The sequence below is a fragment of the Patella vulgata genome, chromosome 4, assembly GCF_932274485.2.
Source record: "Patella vulgata chromosome 4, xgPatVulg1.2, whole genome shotgun sequence".
NCBI classification, from domain to species: domain Eukaryota; kingdom Metazoa; phylum Mollusca; class Gastropoda; family Patellidae; genus Patella; species Patella vulgata.
The window spans coordinates 45,249,422-45,270,628 of record NC_065882.2 but is presented as its reverse complement, the minus strand read 5'-3'; the positions used below and the strand labels follow the sequence as shown (position 1 = coordinate 45,270,628).

The window sequence follows — 21,207 nt, the reverse complement described above, 5'->3', positions numbered from 1 at the left end:
TTATAACTTAACTCTTCCGTAACATGTAAATTTACATACCAGAAAAGCATTTTTCTAAAGCTTGAAGCTTTGGTGTAAAATATTTGCCAAAATATGTAATTAATCTAAATTAATGATGTGTTTCACAAACTGACTGGGCTGATTGCAAACAATATAAATACTTAATTACAGCCTAGACTTGAGATACATGTATATTTAAATATTTATTATAGTCTAGTTTCTCAAAAAATTTACTTACAATCTATTTAAAATTTAATATCAAGAATGTCAATTAGCAACATTAGAATAATTTAAAATTATTAGTCCAATATCAAGAGAAATCAGAAGTTAAGTTTGTAATGATGAGCCTTTAATGATACTTCACTATTATGTTAAATTACTTCACACAAAACAAATTTTACATGACTATTTATATCACATGAACAATAAGATTAAAGGGCATATAGCTCTATTTTCTGAACCTTAAAATAGACGAAAATAGGTCTAAAAAAGCAAATACCAATGTAATATGAATGTATATTAAGTTATTTATATTCAATTTTTAAATTTTTTATTGGAAATTCTAATCAATATTGTATTTGGTGAAATATGTGAACATTCCAAATTGAACAGCAGTCGTTCACACCCGATCAGTCAGTCCTTTTTTTTTAATGATTTTATCGTTTGTGAATTAGCCATTACTAATTACTTCTGCATTGTCTTGTAGGATATGCGCTCGTGTACTGATTTTAACATGTTCATTATATCTTAAATATTGGATATTAGGATCTCATATTTTCACGGCAAGACCAATATTGAATTTTTATTCGTATTTGATTTCAAACCATCTGGTCTAATTATGGATAGTTTACATTCATATTATTATTGTTAATATCACAGTAAACCTCTTTATCTACACATTATCTGTAATCAAATCACTTTTAGTTATAAATTATAATCTTTAATTACTGTTGATCAAACCCCTTAAGTATATGTAACATATAACCACTTGTACAATACACTGAGTCAACAAAATGGTTGATATTAGTCTGAAGTATAAACTGACCACTAAAATTGAAATTTAAGTACTGGTAATTTGCTTGGAATAAAGTGGATAATTCTGGTTTTGTTTATTTTTAAATTCAATGTGGTTGTAGGTTTATTATAGAACAAAAAGATTTATAAGAATGGGTCAATTAGTGCATCTACATTCAATAGACCTGCAAGTGGTCACTAGCCTTGACTATTAAGTCTATAATACCAGTAATTCTTGTACTCCCACATATCATCATTGAATAGTGCCAAACAAGCAGAGTAGCTTCCCCTTTCAGATGATTTCAAGTTTTACAATCTGGTCAATAACATTAATATTGGTTCTGACTATTTGTCACCAAAATTAATTGAACTACAGTAACTAATTCTTGTGATATCTAGAGATTATATTTCTAATTAATCACAAGGTACTTTCCTAGTTCAAGTCTGAATTAAAACTATTGGTGGCATTTTGGAATCATACATTATGCCATGACTATAAAAAGGCTTGTATAATCAAAAAGTTTTCCTCCAATACAAGATACATCAAAGGGAGATAATAATGAATGCCTACTAAACCAGAAATATAACCAAAAAAATCATACATCAATCAATATTTTTCATTCTTATAGGAATCTTTTAACAGTACAATTATGTCAAATATATTTTTTTTACTTTAAGATGCATTATGTAAGAGTTAAATCTGCCTATCACAGACCTTTCTGGTTTAAAATGTGACATAAATTATTATTTAGACATTTATTTACATGACAAGCCCATAATCAACTCGCTAGGAAGTCGGATGGCTGCGATATTAAATGGATTAGCACACCTCCCCCATTTAATTGGTTAATGTTGAAATGGAAAATGAAGTCTTCATTTATTAACATTGAACTAAACAAGCCAACAGTAAGGCTGATGTCCCCCACCGAAATCCCGAAATAAATAGATGACACATTAATTAATTGCCACTGATCTTTTTCAAAAGTATCATGCAATCACACTGATTATCAACTATACACTAAGTTTCATCACTCTCTATCAGATAGATTCAAAGTCAAAGAAATTGTTTAGCTCTGCTTAGCTATAGCAGGAAATATTAATCATTGAACTCAATCAAGACATTCACCTAATGAACATCTAAATCAAGTTTAAACATTCTATCTCAATTATAAGCAGAGTTGTTATGTTCCAAAGTCTTAACCAATCAAATTGCTTATCGCTCCTTCACCTAAGCAGAACATTCTCATTGTCAAACTTAGTCAAGGTATTGATGTGATAAAACTATAAACTATACACAAAGTTTCATCACTCTCACTTAATTAGAACTTAAGTTATCATGTTCCAAAGCATCAACCAATCAAATTGCTTATCTCTGTCATTAACCTAGCATCAACCAATCAAACTGCTTATCTCTGCTTACCCATAGCAGAAAATTCTCATCACCTAACTCCATCAAGGCATTCACCTAATAAACACCTATACAGAGTGTGAACACAGTGACTCAATTAGAAGGAGAGATATTGTGTTCCAAAGTCTCGACCAAGCAAATTGCTTATTGCTCTGCTTACCCTCACTTAATTAGAACTATGTTATCGTGTTCCAAAGCATCAACCAATCAAATTGCTTATCTCTGCTTACCCTAAGCAGAGAATACTCATCTTCAAACTTCATAAAGGCATTGACCTAATAAACAATTACACCAAGTTTGAACATTCTAGTTCAATTAGGAGGAGAGTTATACAGACGGATGGATGGATGGATGGACTGACAGACCCATATTAATAGTCCCCTGCTTTCTTTGGAAGGTGGGGGACAAAAATTAAGTCTTCGTTTAATAATGTAGCAATGACAAACAAGACTACGCTATTCTTGTCAAAACTTCAAACATTCATAACTTCAATCAGAAAAAAGTAATTTGACTGAAATTTGCAATATATTCATTTTTCATTAACTATTTTAAAACTATTACAGAAATAACACCCACCCCATTTTATCTAAATCTTACATAATGCATCTTTAACAGTAATTTAAAGATGAATCTTTCCAAATAACAAGAAAGAAAAGCAATGATTACAATACATACATGTATTCTTTATATACATTATCACATTTTTCAATTTAAGGTCTTTGTACGATTTGATATAAATGAAAAAGCCACAACTACATAAAAAAAAAAATCTGGTCATACACAACTTCTATCACTCCATTCCAGCGTAAAATATAACTTTAATAAAGGCAAATGTCACTACATAATAAAAAAAAATATTAACAGTCTAGCCTTCAATTATTATAGGCCAATTTCTCAAAAATGTTCATTTTCGATCAATGTAAACATAAGGAATAGACAGTAACAGTAATAAGATTTAAAAGTTTCTCTTTGGCCAAAGCTTAGATATTGAGACAAATATTTCATTCATACAATCATATTTTAAAGAAAATACTTTCAAAACATTGAGCTGATTACAATACATCATTTCATTCTCAGAAACCCATTTACATCAACTGACAATGTAATCATTTAGTTTTTTCTGCAGATTTGTACATGTTTTACAAGTAGGATCTAGAAAAATTATAGGTTTTGTTTTAACTCAAAACGAAAAACAAAACCATTGAAAGATCCCCAGTGTTCTAAATGCGGCAAAACTATCATTTTTGTCAGACACAAGAAGTGTTTGAGAGAGGTATAATGAGTTTGTGAGAATGATCTTGTTTTTTTAGCATGCAGAATTTAAATCTCTGACATGATTTTTAAGGGCAAACTACAACACTGTCAAAGTTGAATTTCTTAAGGGAATATCAGTCTAACCAAGGTCAATTCCGTTTGTTATTTACAAAGATATGATAAATTTAAAATTTGTCAACATTCTACAGACGATATAAACGATATGGTCAAAAGCCAGTAATCTTTTTTTCTAAAATCTTTTGATGGGCATCTATTTCATCCGATTGAATCCAAGCTGGGAATTATCTACCGCTGATATTTTGATACTGTGTTAAATAAGTCCATGGAAAACTTGATATTTTCAAAAAAATTCAAATGATGCCGAGAGACCTTATGTAATAATTTATCAATTAAATAAAATCAAATAAACAAAAATATATACAGCAAAACATGAAACCTGTAGGTGCTAATTATCTGTGGTCAACCAACATACTATGAAGTTTATGTCTCTTGGTCATGCATTAATGTCATGTGCACAAAAGCATCATGTTTTACAGCATATATTTATTACAAAATATCTTGATTAGGGTAGACCAATAGCTAGTATTTGGTTCACAGTTTTCAGCATAAACATGCCAGTGGCCCCTCCCTCATTCCCTCTAGCCTGTAGGCCTAAAGAGTGTGGAGGAAACACTTAAAGATGCATTATGTAGGTGCCTAGTAAGCCTAATGCAGGTCTTTCTTTTGACTTCAAAATGTAGTATAAATTAGACATTTATTCGCACGAAAAGCCCATAATCAACTCTCTAGACTAATGGATGGCCGTGATTTTTATGGGATTAAAAAACGATCGCCAATCAATAATTCAATCATAGCAATGGTACTTGACAAGACAATATATTTAAAACTTCAAATACTGATAACTTTGCTCCGAATAAAGAAATTTAAATGAAATTTTTAATATATTAATTATTCATAGCAAGCTCTTTATCTAAATCTTACATAATGCATCTTTAAAGGGGATACTCAATTGAATTATCTCAAATCAAATAATTCCAGTGATATTCAAGTAAAAGATAGAATATGAGGCATCAAAGTATGCTCCAGAGGAATGAGAAAACACTTCATCAATCATCACAGCTCTCAAATCAACTCGCATCACATTAATTAACAAGACAAACAGAACTTCATTCCATGTCACTTGAATGCAATCCAATGTATTTGAAACATTCTTGACACACAATCAAGTATCCACAATAGGTCTTCAATCTTCATTCCAAATGAACAAAACATAAGAAAAGTGTAACAAAATTATCTTCTGCACAAGAAACACAAATCTTAACTTAATTCATACATCTTCATTTTCACTGGTACATCATTTTGCACACATCAATCATTCACATATTTCCCAGATCAAATATAGACATATATATGACAATATATTCAGTCAATCACAGTTAGCATGTGGTGTAACTATACACCAAGGTAGTAATACAGTTAATACCTAAATCACAATGAGACAGAAATACTGGTGTAAATATTTCATGGACATTCTTTCACATTACATGTATTCTTTCCCACTCCTGACTGTAAACTTTTAAGAGAATCATGAACCTGCAAAAGAAAGTATATCTACACTTTTAAAAAGAATATCAACTTTTAAATTTCGTAATTTTTTTAATTTTTTTTATTTATATAGAGGTGATATATTTTTTCAACAAGATGTCATTTTAGAGAAAATTAATTGATGAAAATTTATTAATTTGTTCACTAAGTATTAAATTCTGTAGAACGAAAATCAAATAATGTATGATGAGGGACATGCCTAAGTAAAATTTATCAATTGAAGAGTGGACAAACATTTCAGACGTTTCCAAAAGATTTTGTTGATATTTGTTGGCATATAATGATAAAAACAAAAGACGTACCTCTTCTAATAACTGTATATTAGCTTTTATTACAGAATGTAAATGTTTAATGGTAGAAGCATGACTTTCCATCTCCACATTAAAAGCCTCTCCCATCATATGATCCCTAAAATGCGAACAGCTTAAATTAAATCTTAAAAAAAAAACTAAACCTACACGGTGACAAATCTAACCTGCTCTAATGTTCAACTGAGTACTTGCTATGGAATTTTTGTCTTCCTAATCGGAGATTGGTCTTGATTCGCACAATGACAAACGGTTAACATAATGTAACGTTCATCACAGGACAGGTTTATCTGAGTATTGTCAGAGAACTGAGTATTTATACACATCTCAACTACTGCTAAATACTGTAGATATATAAAGAGAGAGAGAAAGAGAGAGAGAGATTAACGTCCACTCCACACAAACTAGGTCATTTCGGGACTAACATATGTTCAATTTTTATTCAATAATTCACTTGTGCGTAAGGTCTTTAGATGTGGGAGGAAAACGGAGGACCCGGAGAAAACCCACAAGGTTGGACAGGCGACTCTATTCCTTGTCACGTACAAGAGGGGATTCGAAACCACATCACTTGACTCAATATCAGACCTTATGATCCAACATACATGCATTAAACCATGCGGCTACTCAACCCACCAGATATATAAAGATTAAAGATATATAAATAGTATATTACCTGAAACGTTGTTTAAAATGTGGTTTCCAGGATTGTTCTAGATCTATTTTAGCTTGTATAACTAATACTTTATAAGTCAGTCCAACAGCTGACACTAATAAGAAAAAGACCCTGTGAAAATCAATCATTCAAATCAATATTTTATCTAAGAAGTTACTTAAAATTGATTTGATAAAAAGCATTAGCTTTCAGCACCTATCATCAAGGAAATATTCTCCCAGAGCAACTACAAAACTTGGCAAAGTGGGCTAATCATGGGGTAATTATCGGAAATGGATGAACATAAAAAGAATCCTCGTCTCTTGAACAAATTAAACACTGTATATAAATTCTAAGTCAATCGGAGGATAATGTTAGCTTCTAGAGCCCCCACAAGATTTTACGGATGACGGACAGATGGACGTATAAAACATATAAAAAATATGTACTCACAAAATACTACAAATCGCCAGCAATAAGTTAGTTCTGGGTATTCTGAAAGATAAAAACATCAAATATTTGTTAAAAATACACCTAAAATTATTAGTATACTAGTACTACTATTCCATATAAATACAATTTTGATATGTATATCTCAATTCATTATTGTTTAATGAACTAAACTGATATAGTATTTTGTATGAAAATTACATATCTGATAAAGACAGATCACAGTTATTTATATGTGCTACCCCATAATTTGATCTCTTGAAAACACTGTACACTCTAGCCCAGAACATCTAGTCTTTCATTGGCAGTATGACTTTGTGATGGTATTCTATTCTAAGCTTAGAGATACTGTTCAATTTCCAGCGGCAAGCTAATTATATTACAAATCACAAAATAATACATCTTGAATCTGATATATTAAAACCTTGTTAACTATTGTTAATGATTGACTTTTGTAACATCATTACATGTATATAACAGGTAGTGTAATTACATCTTTGTAATAATATTTCCTAAGTTTAAATATGTCTTTTAATTATTTCGCTAAAAAAAACCAAGCAAATACGAGCCTTTTCAACTTACTTTTGTAATCGGAATTTAAAATTACAGAAAGCATTTGTTAATTCATGACGATCAAAACCTGTAAAAAGAAAAACAAGAAGACTCAGGCATCAACATTCTTGGACATCTTTTTGAAGGTACATGGACAGGCCATCTCTGTTTTATTGGTCAACACCTAAATACTAGTTTAAGTATCATGATAGGATTAAAAACATCCTCCTAAAGTTAAGTTTCAACTAATTTGGGGGAAAGGGGTGAATAGTGACCTTCCACTAACCAAAATATCTGATAAAATAAAAACTGAACAACTTACATTTGATCATGTAAAGAAAAGGAACCCGTGCCAGTTTAGATGGTGGTTGGTCCATACTTTTTTTTGATTTACAGATAACACAAGATTTGTCTCTCTTTTCTTTACTACAATTCTCAATATTTACACATTTACACGTATCAAAAAGGATATTTAGATCAGAATCACTGGTTGTATCCCCAATACTAGAACTTTCAATTAAAGCACGCTGTACACTACTCTCAAATTCAATCTTTCTCTTTAATGAACTACTTTTACTTTTTACATCACCCTGAAAAAAAAAACCCCAAAAAAATCATCAATTAAAAATTTAAACCAATTAACAGTAAGACGGTTACAACTTTAGTCTACTGTTTTCAACACTGTCTAGCTGCAATTTGCCTCTATATAATATACTACAATAAAGGTCACATTACAACATCTGTCCCCCACAAGTACAGAATGGTAATGATGTTAGGATTTTTGTTATAGTTTATGTCAGCGCTTAGTATTAGTTGCATTAGGCACAGATAGATACAGCACAGTTATAATAAACTCTAGAAATACGAAATACCAGAGGAACTCAAATGGTTTAAACATATACATCTTCAAAACACAAGCAGCAATTCCAGCATTTTACCTCTGGATTTTGCTTTTAAACCCTTTGACATCCCTTGACGTCTCAAATGTACAAAACTGCAACACTCAATGAACTAACTGGGCTAATGAAGATGGGCATATGACATGCAGTGTGATTTAAGGAACACTTAGCCCATACAGAGGCACTATGGCCTACTCTTAATATTTCAAATTCCAACTGTCAAGGGTTCTTTTCATGCATGCTGCCCAACATGTAGAGGTGACCACAGTTTTTCGTCTCAATGAGTAGTCATTGTATATTGCATCACTGAAAAGGGGAAACCACACTGTAAAATCCTTGTGAATCTCTTGGCTTACTCACTGACAATACTGTTTGCACGATAACAAAGTCTTCTCTCTTCTGTAATTTAGAATTTCTAATGATTTTTATGTCTTTACAAATAATTCCATTCAAAAAGTTTAAATGAACACATACTGGTATATATATATAATTTTAAGATAAATTTATTGCATAAACAGAACCACGGGGAGCAGCATACAATAACAAAAAAATATTTGCACATACATCATATTAAGAAAGATTCTGCCTTGTGCACTACTTTTTCACAGACGATACAAAGAGGCCAAATAGAACAAGATATCTAATACAATAGAATCTGATTGATTATATATCTTTTAAAAATATTGTATGCAATACATGAAGACCCTATAGTTGTGGCATTGATATATCAAAACATTCAGTGACCACAGCATACTATGTACATTAATAAAATGTAATAATAATACTGTGGTATGTTGTTTTTGAAGCTTAATCACCGGTATAATAACAGTTATTACCTATCCATAAATACCTTATTATACAATAAAGCTGATTAATGTAATGGTGTTAATATCTTCTATTACTTACATAAAGCCTATTATTATTATGTCCTTGTATAAAAATACGACAACTACTATTATTTATATCCTTGTTTTGTATAAAAATACATAGACCACTACTATTTACTATAGTATAACCTTGTGTAGGGCCCTGTTGTATAGATATACTTAATGGTGCAGAACAAGCTATGTACATGTATTATAATAGATACATCAGGTGATATATCAGGCCAGTCAAACATTGGCTAAAATTTGAACTAGGCTAAATATTATTATTCATGCTTCATGGGTCAATAACAGACATTAAGAGAGAGACCTTAAAGTACAGACAATACATAACACATTATATTAACCCTAAAACTGTCTAGTTAAATCTTAATTTTAATATTGCTTGCTATTCAATTTCAACTTTCTATTCATCTTTATAAAAATTAAAATGCAGATTTTCCGAAAATATTTAATATAAGAAAACATTTTTTCAAATTTGTAAAACGAAGACAATTATTAGAGCGGTACCCTATGTTATTTATACATAGGAAATGTGATTTACAATTAAATTGTAAGTTAATTTAATATCACTGATTGTTATGTCTTTAAACTATCTAAGTCATGATTTTAAATTCGATCTGAAAATGTTTTGTGAAAGGCTAGTCTTTTTAAAACATGGTAAATAGTCAAAACAGATCACATTTATTTCCATCCTACTGAAAATAGCAGTAGGCTTTATACCATTTACATAAAAAAATCAATAAAAGATCAGGTTTATAAACACTTTAGATAATTCAATTACATAGTTGAGAAATTTATTCATAATAAAATGTGACATGTGAACTATATGACAATACATAATATTACCATTGTTAGTGTGATTTTATATTGATTTTACATGTAGTGTATAATAGTAGTACAGAGTGTGACAGAATGTTACACAAATAATATACAGCTATAAATATAAACAACATACTCAGCGATTTCTTATTATAATGAGCTTTAAAGATACTTTCCCAGAAAAGTACTTATCAGGTGTTTATTTCCAATAAAAGCATGGCAGTTTTGGTATATATGGAAAGTAGAAACATCTAATCTTACTACAAAAATACTGGATTCCATGAAAAACACACATGGATTGCATACAGGGCAAAAATATAAGGGTTTCCCTAACCGGCAACCCAACGATTAGTGATGTCTGATCGAGTAACGTCAAAGGTAGCATGCGAAGATTGTCTAATCTCCCAGCGTTTAGAGTGCGTTTTATGTATATGTTGAAAAACTTGATGGTGCAACAGCTTCTGAGTTAAAATCCACGGAAAAAAAATCTGAAAATTTATTGGGCTTCGATATTTGTAATAAATAGTCAGCGATTTATAAAGACAACATCATCTTGTATAAGCAATGAATTCTCCTCCGGCTTCGCACCCGTTGCTAGGTGCCAAGAGAGGTTAAGTCACGTGACAAAAACATGACGTCTTTTGATCAATTTTTTATAGCAGGGATATTAGCTGACAATTACAATATTTTGAGAAGGATTTGAAGCAAAATTATGATAAATTAATTAGTTTGAATGTGATTTTAGTCCGAATATATCATCAAATCACTCAGTTTGTACGCAGGAATGTATCTTTAAAGGAATACAATAGTGCTGATTTCTTTGTTCATTTGACTATAATTGAGCTATACTTAATTTGTCATGAATTATTAAATTTAGTGAGATAAATAAGTCATGTATTTAACAATAAACATACAATGTTACACAAAATTAAGGTGCCTCCACATTCTGGAGATCATGTGAAATCTTGACTTCTTCCTTAAACGTGCCTCTCCACTAAGTTACTACTATAGGTAACTACGTGCAAGAAGACAGCAACTTATAAAATAAAAAAAGCGCAAAGTATTTTAGATCTCCCCGCTTCTTGATTTCTCTGTCGATATAAATATGTCAGTGAGTGATCAACGAGCAGGACGAAGCATGGTGAAGGCAATATACAAATGTGAGCATATAAAAAAAAACATAATCGTATGCAAAACCTTCACCGAAATAACACAATAGACTGTTGAAACTTACCGAGCTCTGAGATAATTTCCACAGGTTTTCTAGCAGACGGTATGTAGAATCTCGAGACATAAATGATACAAACACAATCTACAAATTAAAAATCAAAATGTATTCAAAATATGTATCCACCATAATTTAAATCATAAATACATGTACATTCATGGGCTAAAAACTAGATGATTTAGAAAATTAGAAAATGATCTACTGTGTTTACAGTAATTAATTTGAAAGGACAGAAACAGTTTGATTTTGGATCAATTCATTAAAATCTTTATGCTTTATCTTGTACATATATTTTTTAGAATTTCATATATTATCAACATTATATACATAACAATGTAGTAGGTACCATTACAGTATTTTAAAGCTGTATTCCCCTGTTACTCAGTACTAGACAATAACAAATCCCTTGTTATCAATTTAATACTCTCACACAATGCTATTCGCCTTGTCTGTTCATCCCTACAGGCCTGTTAATGGCACCACAGACTATTTTTACTGTGAAATTATTGGAATTGTTTTCTAAAGTGTGCTAGCGTACAAAAGCACAAACTATATGTGAAGACTTAAGTCTTCCACTGCACGATAACCTCACATTCTGTTCCGTTCATAAACGTTGCAAGTCCATACTAAAGTATGATATGCAATTAAATATAAAGGAAGATAAACTATAACTGATAAATGCAGGTTCATCAATCAAAAACTTTTTTAGGGTAGGAATCGGAATGACTCCCAACTTATTTTAAACATTGATGCTTTGACAACATTATTATACTATTAGGTACATTCAATTTCAGTAAGTTGGTTTGATTGCTAACTCAAGTCATTTATCATAACAGGAATATATTTGTGATAATCGGAAGTATAGGAAGTGTATGCTTGTAAATAGTCACAATTTGTAAGTGGGATATTTTATAGTAGTACTAGCTCAACTTACACCTCATTCCATTTGATACACATTGTTGAAACATTGCATTTAATAAACGTAATGAATTATATATCCAAGAATATGTCTATAACAATCAAAATATTTGAAAGGCTATCATTCGTAAGTTCTTGCAATTCATTCAAATTACATAAGCTCAAGAAATCCATCAGAATTTTGTTCAAATATTAAAGATATATAGTCAGGTAAAAAGGATAATAGAATGATTTACCTTACTATCAGCTGTTTGAATACCTATGGCATTGGGAAATACTAAAGCTGTTTTTTCTCGTGTCATACATATTACATCTGTGAAGGGAATTTCCAGCTGAAACAACACAAGGGAGATAAATCTGTCAATCATATCTGGAACAAGACTAATATTCCTCTCTCCATTGACTTCAATGTTAAATTCATGGCATACCTTGATCTATAACATTTTTTTTAACATTCTAATGATCTTAATCTTTATAACCACAAAGAGAGCAACATCTGATATAAATATTGAAAGGGGTTGACCATCTTGAATTTATTGGCTGTTACTTTATTTTTATAAATGATTTCCCTAATTCACGTCTGTTTACTTTCTGATCCTTCCACCTCAAAATCATGACTATTCACCAAAACCTGGCAGAAAATGTTGATTCAAACACTCTTCTTCAATTCTAGACCAAAAGTCAACATAAAATGCCATGCAGCAGGGACAATAAGGGAGAAAGAGAGAAATGCTATTAATAGACAAACTACATTCTTGTATCATGAAATTTGGGGAAGCAATTACTAGTCTTAGGTCATCTGAACAATATCATTCTTCTAACGTAACTTTTATATTTATTAATATATTCATTCCAAACATCACTGTCAAGTAGTCAACAATAGTTGACTAAAATCAACTTATATTAATACTGAAAGGTTCACAATATCTAGGAATCGGAAATTGATCCCAACATATGTCAAAAGCTACTTGGGATAGTATTGAGAAACGTTTTGAATGATTAGCCTAAACTTGTGATATATATCGCAAACTCTGTTAGAAGGAATTTGTTTTGATCATAAGACAGATCTGTATTTGATCAAATTCTTTGTATTTTCCATATTTCATTTTTATACAATCTATAAAAGCAGAAAACTTTATTGCCACAACTAGGAAACTTGTATATGCAAGCTACAATAAGAATAACAGAAGTGTAAATATCTTTTATTTTCATGGTCACAATGTCATTCATGTACCATCCAGTACAAAACATATAGTATATTATCTTATTTCTTTTATATACCATTAAATGTAGCTTATGAACTGAATCAAGGAACGTTATAAATGAAAGTAGAAGGAAGTATGAAAAAATGTAACAATACCTGTCTGCCACGGCCTTTGATTTTTGAATAGAAACATATCCAATTGGGTGATATATACAAATAACCCTGAAGTAATATGTCTCCTTTAAACGCACAGGAAAAATCTACAAATATACAATAAATTGTCAAACAATATGGATCATTAAATAACAATAGTACTGACGTTTTCTAACATACAATTACATCCTGCTTGTTTGTATCCACAAAGACTATTGCCATTGAGATCTCAGTCCACACTTGTTGCTAACACATATAATCCAAATATTTTAATACTTTTTCAAGGCTATTTGAACTTATTTTTTAATATTCATTATTCAATGGCAATGAAAACTATCTGCAATGAAATTTGGTCTGGTTTTTTTTTGTCTGCTATGAAATATTAAATACTAACCATTCAATGGAGTAAAAGAAAGGAAAGTGTATTGAATTGAAAGATTAGAAATCAGACACTTTATGACTATAGCTAAGTGACAAGGGCAATAACCATGCTTAAATCTGAAAACCAACACACAAATTCCTTGGAAGCATCTAAAAAATTCAAGTTTTCTGTGAGAAGTTGTGTAACTTCGACAAAGCTCAGAAACTTGCCACTTTAAAATATTTCCACATTTCAATCTATTTCTGGCCTTAGAGATAATAAGGATTTTAATTAGACATTAGCTTTATTTGAGACTTTCTTTGTGCATTTCAATCTATTTGTGGCTTTGGAGATAATCAGAATTTTAATTAGACATTAGCTTTATTTGAGACTTTATGACATTCTAAAACATAGATATCTAAATACTATCAAATGAATATCTAATGTTTTTATTGCATGGCTTGATCGTAAATGTACAATGTAAGCCATTATATAACCTGCATGAAAACTACAGTTACTGTAAGGAAGTTATTTTTATTGAATTAAAGATGAACAAAGGAGATATGTTTGTCAGAGAAAGTAGAATTCAGGTCACCTTCAAATATATTATAACGATGTTAATTGTTATCGTAAAACTAGACAAAATAAATCTAGTTTCCAACATTAAAGAGAAAAGTCTCTCTGATTTAAGAGAATTTTATCTTAGGTAAATGACAAGTATCTTTGAAGAGAATGAGATAAACTAAATGATTGATTTAAAACTACTTCCAATATGTCAAGCACTTTATTCAAGGCTCTTTTATTTAATCCCTATATGTTATTTTAAAGGACTAAAATTGTCTTATGAAAAGAGTATAGTTTTAATCATCTATGAAGAAATATATACACATACATATCAAAATGACTATCTCTCATTGATTTGGGTAAAAAATGAAAGTGTTGAGTTATAATTGAATTTGATATTTTGATCCCCCCCCCCCCTTTAAAGTGTATCTGTCTACATTTACATTTTGAGGTCCACAGATAGATAATATTTAATTTTCACCAAACTTCATGTTGACCTATATCAAAGAGGTTCAGCTCTTCAGGTACTTTTGTACCTTGCATAACAATGGAAAAACTAAAAAAATTTGAATAATAATAGTTTATAATGTATGTATGTCAACATGAAGATATGACGTCTAGTGTACCTTTATAAATTGTACTTTAAAACTACTAACACAGGATATTGGAACTTCAACAAAATTGTCTTTATCATCCAATATAATTATTATTATTTAATACATATATATTGTGCATCTTTCACAGAATTGTTCAGATGCACTTAATAATAACAAAGTTAAAATAAAAACATTTCCCTAAAAAAAAGTAAAAGAAAGGACAGTGTGAAATGACAAAAAAATTAACTACCGTACATATAAAAACAGTAAAATGTAAAAAATAAGTCAAAAGCCTGTTTGAATAAATGAGTTTTCGAATGCGATTTGAATGTAATAAAATATAAAAAATCAGTAAAAAGCCTGTTGGAATAAATGAGTTTTCAAATGCGATTTGAATATAATAAAAGATAGTGGTTTTCGAATAAAATAAGGTAATTTGTTTCGAAGTAACGATGCATAAAATTAAAAGGTCCACTTGTCATAGGATGCTAGCCTGGTTCAAGCTTGTTGTAAACCATCACCAGAAGACCTCTGTGTTCCTATTTCTTTAATCAAATTGCTGACCACTTATTTGAAAATATAAAGCTAATTTAAGCTGTTATTGATAAGAGTAAAATGGCCAATTAGGAAATAAAAAGTAAAACCTGCATTCATAATATAACAAGCTAACTTACAATCAATGGGGAACTCGTCATCTGGGACGGATCTGAACAATTTGTGAAACTGTTCATTTCTGGATTTACTGACTGGTGGATACAGATAATCCTGTAAATAAAAACAAAAACTTGATTTAAACATAATCTACAGGCATAGAGAACAAATTCAGCTTACAGACTTGTAGTCGAACTTGTAATTTAATGTTTGTCATTACATTTCCGAAGAGTTAACTAGTTAAACTGACTAGTTCTCGCCATTATAAGTTCATTTTAAAAATGTTCACCTTCGTTCCTTTTAAACCTGACCAAGTACAGTACAAAGCACCTAATTAGCTCTGTAGTTGAGGTCATGAGATTAAATTCACCCTGCACACTGATCACTGTACACAAGTATGACCACCTTTACCCAGGTCAGGTCACTTCTTAACACTTTCTTGGCTTATTCAATTATTGACAGTTGTGTTCAATTGGGCTAGGACAACAATTGGCCATGGTTTTTCTCAATATTGGTTAAAACTGTTGACACTAATTTGGGATTGAGGAAATAAATGCTTTGGCTTAAATTATCAATCTTTTGCACTAGTTTTTTTTAAATGGTCACCAATTCTGTTTTATCAGCCAATAAATACAGTTTAGATGTGTATTTTCTCCCAAAATATGCAATTAATAATATGTCAATAAATAAACTCAAGCGTATATCTCAGAATTTTATGAGGGGGGATTGGGGCTGATCAATTCAAATAATTTATACAGCTAAGATCAAAACCTTTTTTGATTATAAGAATTTGTGTAGACGATGTCACTATAATCACATCTCCATGTCGGCACACAAAAATTAAAAGCGTTCTGTATAAATAACAATGTTCAAAGATCCTTAGGAATATTATTATGTACTGGACAATGTTCTATTATTTTGCTACAGTACATATGGAATCTATTGACTACTCATGACCTACAGTTTTCTGATATTTTCAAGACTTTAAAGGTCTTTAGTCTAGATAAATTTGTATACTTGTCCACAACCTTCTGATATTTCCGATTTTAACAAAATTTCATATACCATATTCTTGTACTTACAATTCCATTTCCATTGCTTTTCTTTGAGATCATGGTTGGACTGGGGGTGGTTCTGAAAATAAAAAATTTAAAATAGGCTTAGATATTAAATTATGTGTACTAAAGAAAATGTTTTGGGCTATTAGAATGATGCATAGTTTTTAACTCTCTTGCTGTTGATTAAGCCTATTAGCTAAAAATAGCTCAATGGCCTCTTTGAAATTGAATAACATCAAATCTAATATAAAATTATTGATTCTATTTCTGGGATAACATATAAAGATAATTTACATAATTATCTTTGTCTTTTCTTGTCATATTGTTTGCATGTCTGGAAGCCATGCCACTAGTACTAAACTATTAGCCTGACATTTGTCATCAGTATTAAACTACATTTGTCACCAGTATTAAACTATTAGCACCACATCTTTTAAGTAAAGAATTATTTACATCACATTTGTCACCAGTGGGCCTACTAAATAATATGCATCCCATTTGTTCCAGTATTAAACTATTTCCATCACATTTGTCACCAGTACTACATAATGCGCATCACATTTTTCACCACGAATACTAAACTATTGCATCACATTTGTCACCAGTACTAAATAATGTATCACCTACTATCTGAATCACTTTGTTACCTTTACTAAACTAATGCATCACACATGTGTCACCAGCACTAACCTAACTGCATCACATTTGTCACTAGCACAAAACTACTGGCATCACATTTGTCACCAGCACTAAACTACTGCATTTGTCACCAGCACAAAACTACTGGCATCACATTTGTCACAAGTACAAAACTATTGGCATCTCATTAATCCCCTCCCTTCTTACCCCCCAAAACCCAATCCGGCGACAAAATAAAAATATTCTGACCAACAAGCCCTATATTTTCTGGCCAAGTAACCTTAACACAGGTACTATCTATTTTGTAAAGCATGAATTTTCATTAATCAAATTATATAACTGATTAACTTATTTAAAACAAATTTTGATAGTTCTGTGCCATATGTGCCATAAATGATAAGCTTGGGCCATACAGATTCTGATTAGCCCATTGTCTATGCTGTCTTCAAGTTTAGTTTTACTTTACACAATAAGTATATATACCAGACATTAATCAACATTACCTATACAAGCAAATTCACCTGGCAGTTAACATATGTAGCTTAGAATTTTACCTGTATAAAACATTTGTTCTATGCATTCAACGTCCAAATTAAATCATTAAATAACATTTCCTGACATATATGTAAATTATTAGCTGCATTTCTAGCAGTTTAGAACTCAATGAAGACCTTATCAAATCACCTATCATGTACATCTTGTGACTTAATCAATGATTTCACAACAAACATTCATCATACATAAGAATTACGCAATAATTACTTAAATAATACCTGGTAACCTAGATATCCATACTTAGCCTAAATATTATACACTATATGTAAACATAAATCAAACTGCAAAGCCGCTGTAAAATATATTTTATGTATGTTCTAATCCATTCAATATCTCAGCCATCGAATGTTCTAGAGAGTTGATTATGGGCTTGTCATGTGTAGGGTGACCACCTTTGCTTGATCATATTGCGGGACATTATGCATAACAATGTTGATATATAGTTACTTCACTTTTCCTCATAGCAACAATAGAAAATCGAACTATGAAATATTCACATAAGCCTGATTTGTATTTGTGTGTCATATGATATTTACCACAAATCTTTTAGGATAATAATACATAGCAACAATATAAATTCAAGTCATATAAATTTTCATATCAGCGTGTTTTGTATTCGTATGCCAGCATCATCCTGCATTTAAAAAAAAACCGAACACAATTTCTTTTGTAGATGTAAAAATACCTATCTTTCATTTCAAACAAAATATAAATTATCAATTTGTGCGACAGAACCATTTGAAAGGGTGAGTGTAAATATTTATTATGGCAATGAATGAAATTTTTAAGTTACAATCAAATGACTGCCGAATTATCATCCATGTACATTAATCGTTTAGCGCTAAAATTAAATCATGCCGAAGGTAGTGAAACGTTTTGAGATTTTATCGCTTAGGTTTAATCATGCTAAATGTTGTGAACCTGATTGAGATTTTATAATAACTGAGTATAAAGGATGTTATGCTGGTTAAAGATGCATTATTTAAGAGCTGGGGGGGTGGATGGCCGAATGGTTAGCACATGCGAGCTGTAGTATAATGTCTGTTATTGAGTCAACTGGCATGGTTTCGATTCCCCGGTTGTAGGTGACAAGGAGTAGGGTCGCAGTCGCCTGTCCATCCTCGTGGGTTTTCTCCAGGTCTTCTGGTTTCCCCCCACTGTTAACGACCCGTACATGCAAGCGAATGATTGAAATAAAATAAAATCATGTGTTAGTCCCAAAATTACCTAGTTTGTGTCGATTGGACTTTTATTTTCCCTGGTTGATCACCCTGTCATTAAGCTATATTAATAATACAAGATATCTTTACACAATCATCCGTTATGCATCAATGGATATATTTGAATTTTAATAAATCAGAGACCATAAAGTGAAAGCGATTGTAATTGATACTCCATTAAACCAAGTATACATATCAAAACAAAGAAACAAGCAATTCGATACATCCGTTGTCTTACAGTATTTATTTTTTATATAAAATAGAAATACATAGCCTTCAGTCACGGCAAATGTCCCAGTAGTCAGCTAATGTTTTTTGTTTATGTGATTCATCATGTAACAAATACTAGTATTTATTTAATTTTATTATTCTTTGGGTAAGAGGGGTGTGGGGTGCCCTTTGGTTGACGCATGCATTTTAGATCATAAGTTCTGTCATTGAGTCAAGTGGCATGGTTTCGATTCCCTGCTTATACGTCACAAGGAATGGGGTCGCCATCTAACCTTGTCCACTGGTTTCCTCCCAAAGCTAAAGGCCTTATGTGCAAGCAAATCATAGTTTGTTTCGAGTGGGCGTAAAATACCATTTATCTTTTTCTCTCTCTTCTCTCTCTCCCTGGACTGTTTTGACAATAATTGACTTTAGTAGTTTATTCCAAGTTTTAAGTTAATAGTTGGAGATTTTAGAAGATGTATTGTCTGAGAACTGAGATTTCTACTGGTAGTGTGAATTAATTATATTCATTTAATTTAATTTAATTTTCTTTGAGTATGTTGACGGTCGTGGTGTTGTCGGTTGCCCTGCTGATAGTGGTTGTAGTTTTAGTGTCGGGTGTCAATGTTATATAAATTATATTCATTGAATTTTGTCAATATTTTCCATTTCTTATGTTTATTACATTAAAATATTTATTTCTTCGAGTTAAATGAATTGAAATGGGATTTAACGCCCAACTGGGCTAATGAAGACGGGCATACGCCATATTGTGTCCTAAGAGGGAAATTGTGCCCGGGACCGGTGCTACGGCCTACTCTTATATCGGATTCCAACAAATGAGTATACGTTGACCAAGATCGTCTCTCCTGCACCAGTGACAAGGAAGAACCACGCCGGTGGATTTCGGTGGATTTTCAGAATGATGTACAGAGAAAGGTCATCTACATGTTGATACCAAAAGACCTTCTAAAAGAATTTGTGGTGGGTCTTTCAGTATTTTGACTAGACTAATACTCAAATAGACTATAGCGAGTCTGCGAGACTAGATTCACGCATATTACTGTATAGAAATCTTCCGTGTGAGCAATTGCGAGACATTTTTGCTGTTTTTCGGGACGCGGGACTTGACAACATTTTATATAACATTTGACGACAGAGAAAAGACCTGCAATAGGCAAGAATCAGATCTTGTATAATACATCTTTAATTATAGTAGTTTCAATAAATTAATTAAAATATAAAACATGTTTAAATTGTTTTGGCAATCCTCACAAACATACTATCTCAGTTTCTATGCTTCTAATGTCTTCAAAATATTGTACCAACCATGCATATTATGAATTTGTAAAAGCATTGAAACTGAAAAATATTATCACATTTACTAAATTGCAAGATTACATATATGCAAATACATATTATGATTCTCAAGAAGGAGACAAATTAATATAATCCATTAGCTTGTTTTTGAATTTTTACTATTTATAGACAATGTACCTGACATGAGTCTGAACTGAATAAGCATCTTAGTATTATGAAGATTTGGTAAAACTGACTTTATTATCAGTAAATATTTTAAATTGTAAACATATTATATATATGTGCAAAATTTTAAATTTTGTAGAACAGAACATTTCCTGGTTCAGCGTTTTTATGAAACATAAGGTTGGGTCATAATAGGCCTAGGATTACTTTAAACATACATTATGCAAGAGCTAAATCTGCCAATTGCAGGTCTTTCTTTAGGCCTGTAATGTTATCTAAATTATTAATTAGACATTTATTAACTTATCCAGACCATAATCAACTCTTGATGGCATCGCTAGCCTGAGATATTTACTGGATTAGAACCTAGTCTGCTGCTTCTAATTAAATCAAAAAATGGATAATCGAGACTATTTTTTTTGTATCAAAAGACTTTAGTAAAATGATGATTGAGGCTAGGGCCAAAATTCAATCGCTAAATACTCGGTTC

At 31.1% G+C, this 21,207-nt stretch overlaps 1 protein-coding gene across 2 annotated transcripts in view; it reads right to left on the bottom strand.

Annotated features, from left to right (window-relative positions):
- Nucleotides 1–1,144: 1,144 nt before the first annotated feature.
- Nucleotides 1,145–21,207, bottom strand: part of LOC126818227 (GRAM domain-containing protein 2B) — a 71,514-nt gene continuing 51,451 nt past the window's right edge. For both annotated transcript variants that reach the window (XM_050545516.2, XM_050545518.2), the window contains 11 exons: nt 16,630–16,681; nt 15,571–15,661; nt 13,379–13,482; nt 12,255–12,350; nt 11,107–11,184; nt 7,590–7,857; nt 7,298–7,355; nt 6,719–6,760; nt 6,287–6,397; nt 5,605–5,710; nt 1,145–5,290 (listed from right to left, as the gene is read on the bottom strand). In XM_050545516.2, coding sequence (XP_050401473.1) covers nt 5,219–5,290; nt 5,605–5,710; nt 6,287–6,397; nt 6,719–6,760; nt 7,298–7,355; nt 7,590–7,857; nt 11,107–11,184; nt 12,255–12,350; nt 13,379–13,482; nt 15,571–15,661; nt 16,630–16,681 — 1,078 coding nt within the window. In that variant the 3' untranslated portion in view covers nt 1,145–5,218. The remainder of the gene's footprint in view (nt 5,291–5,604; nt 5,711–6,286; nt 6,398–6,718; nt 6,761–7,297; nt 7,356–7,589; nt 7,858–11,106; nt 11,185–12,254; nt 12,351–13,378; nt 13,483–15,570; nt 15,662–16,629; nt 16,682–21,207) is intronic.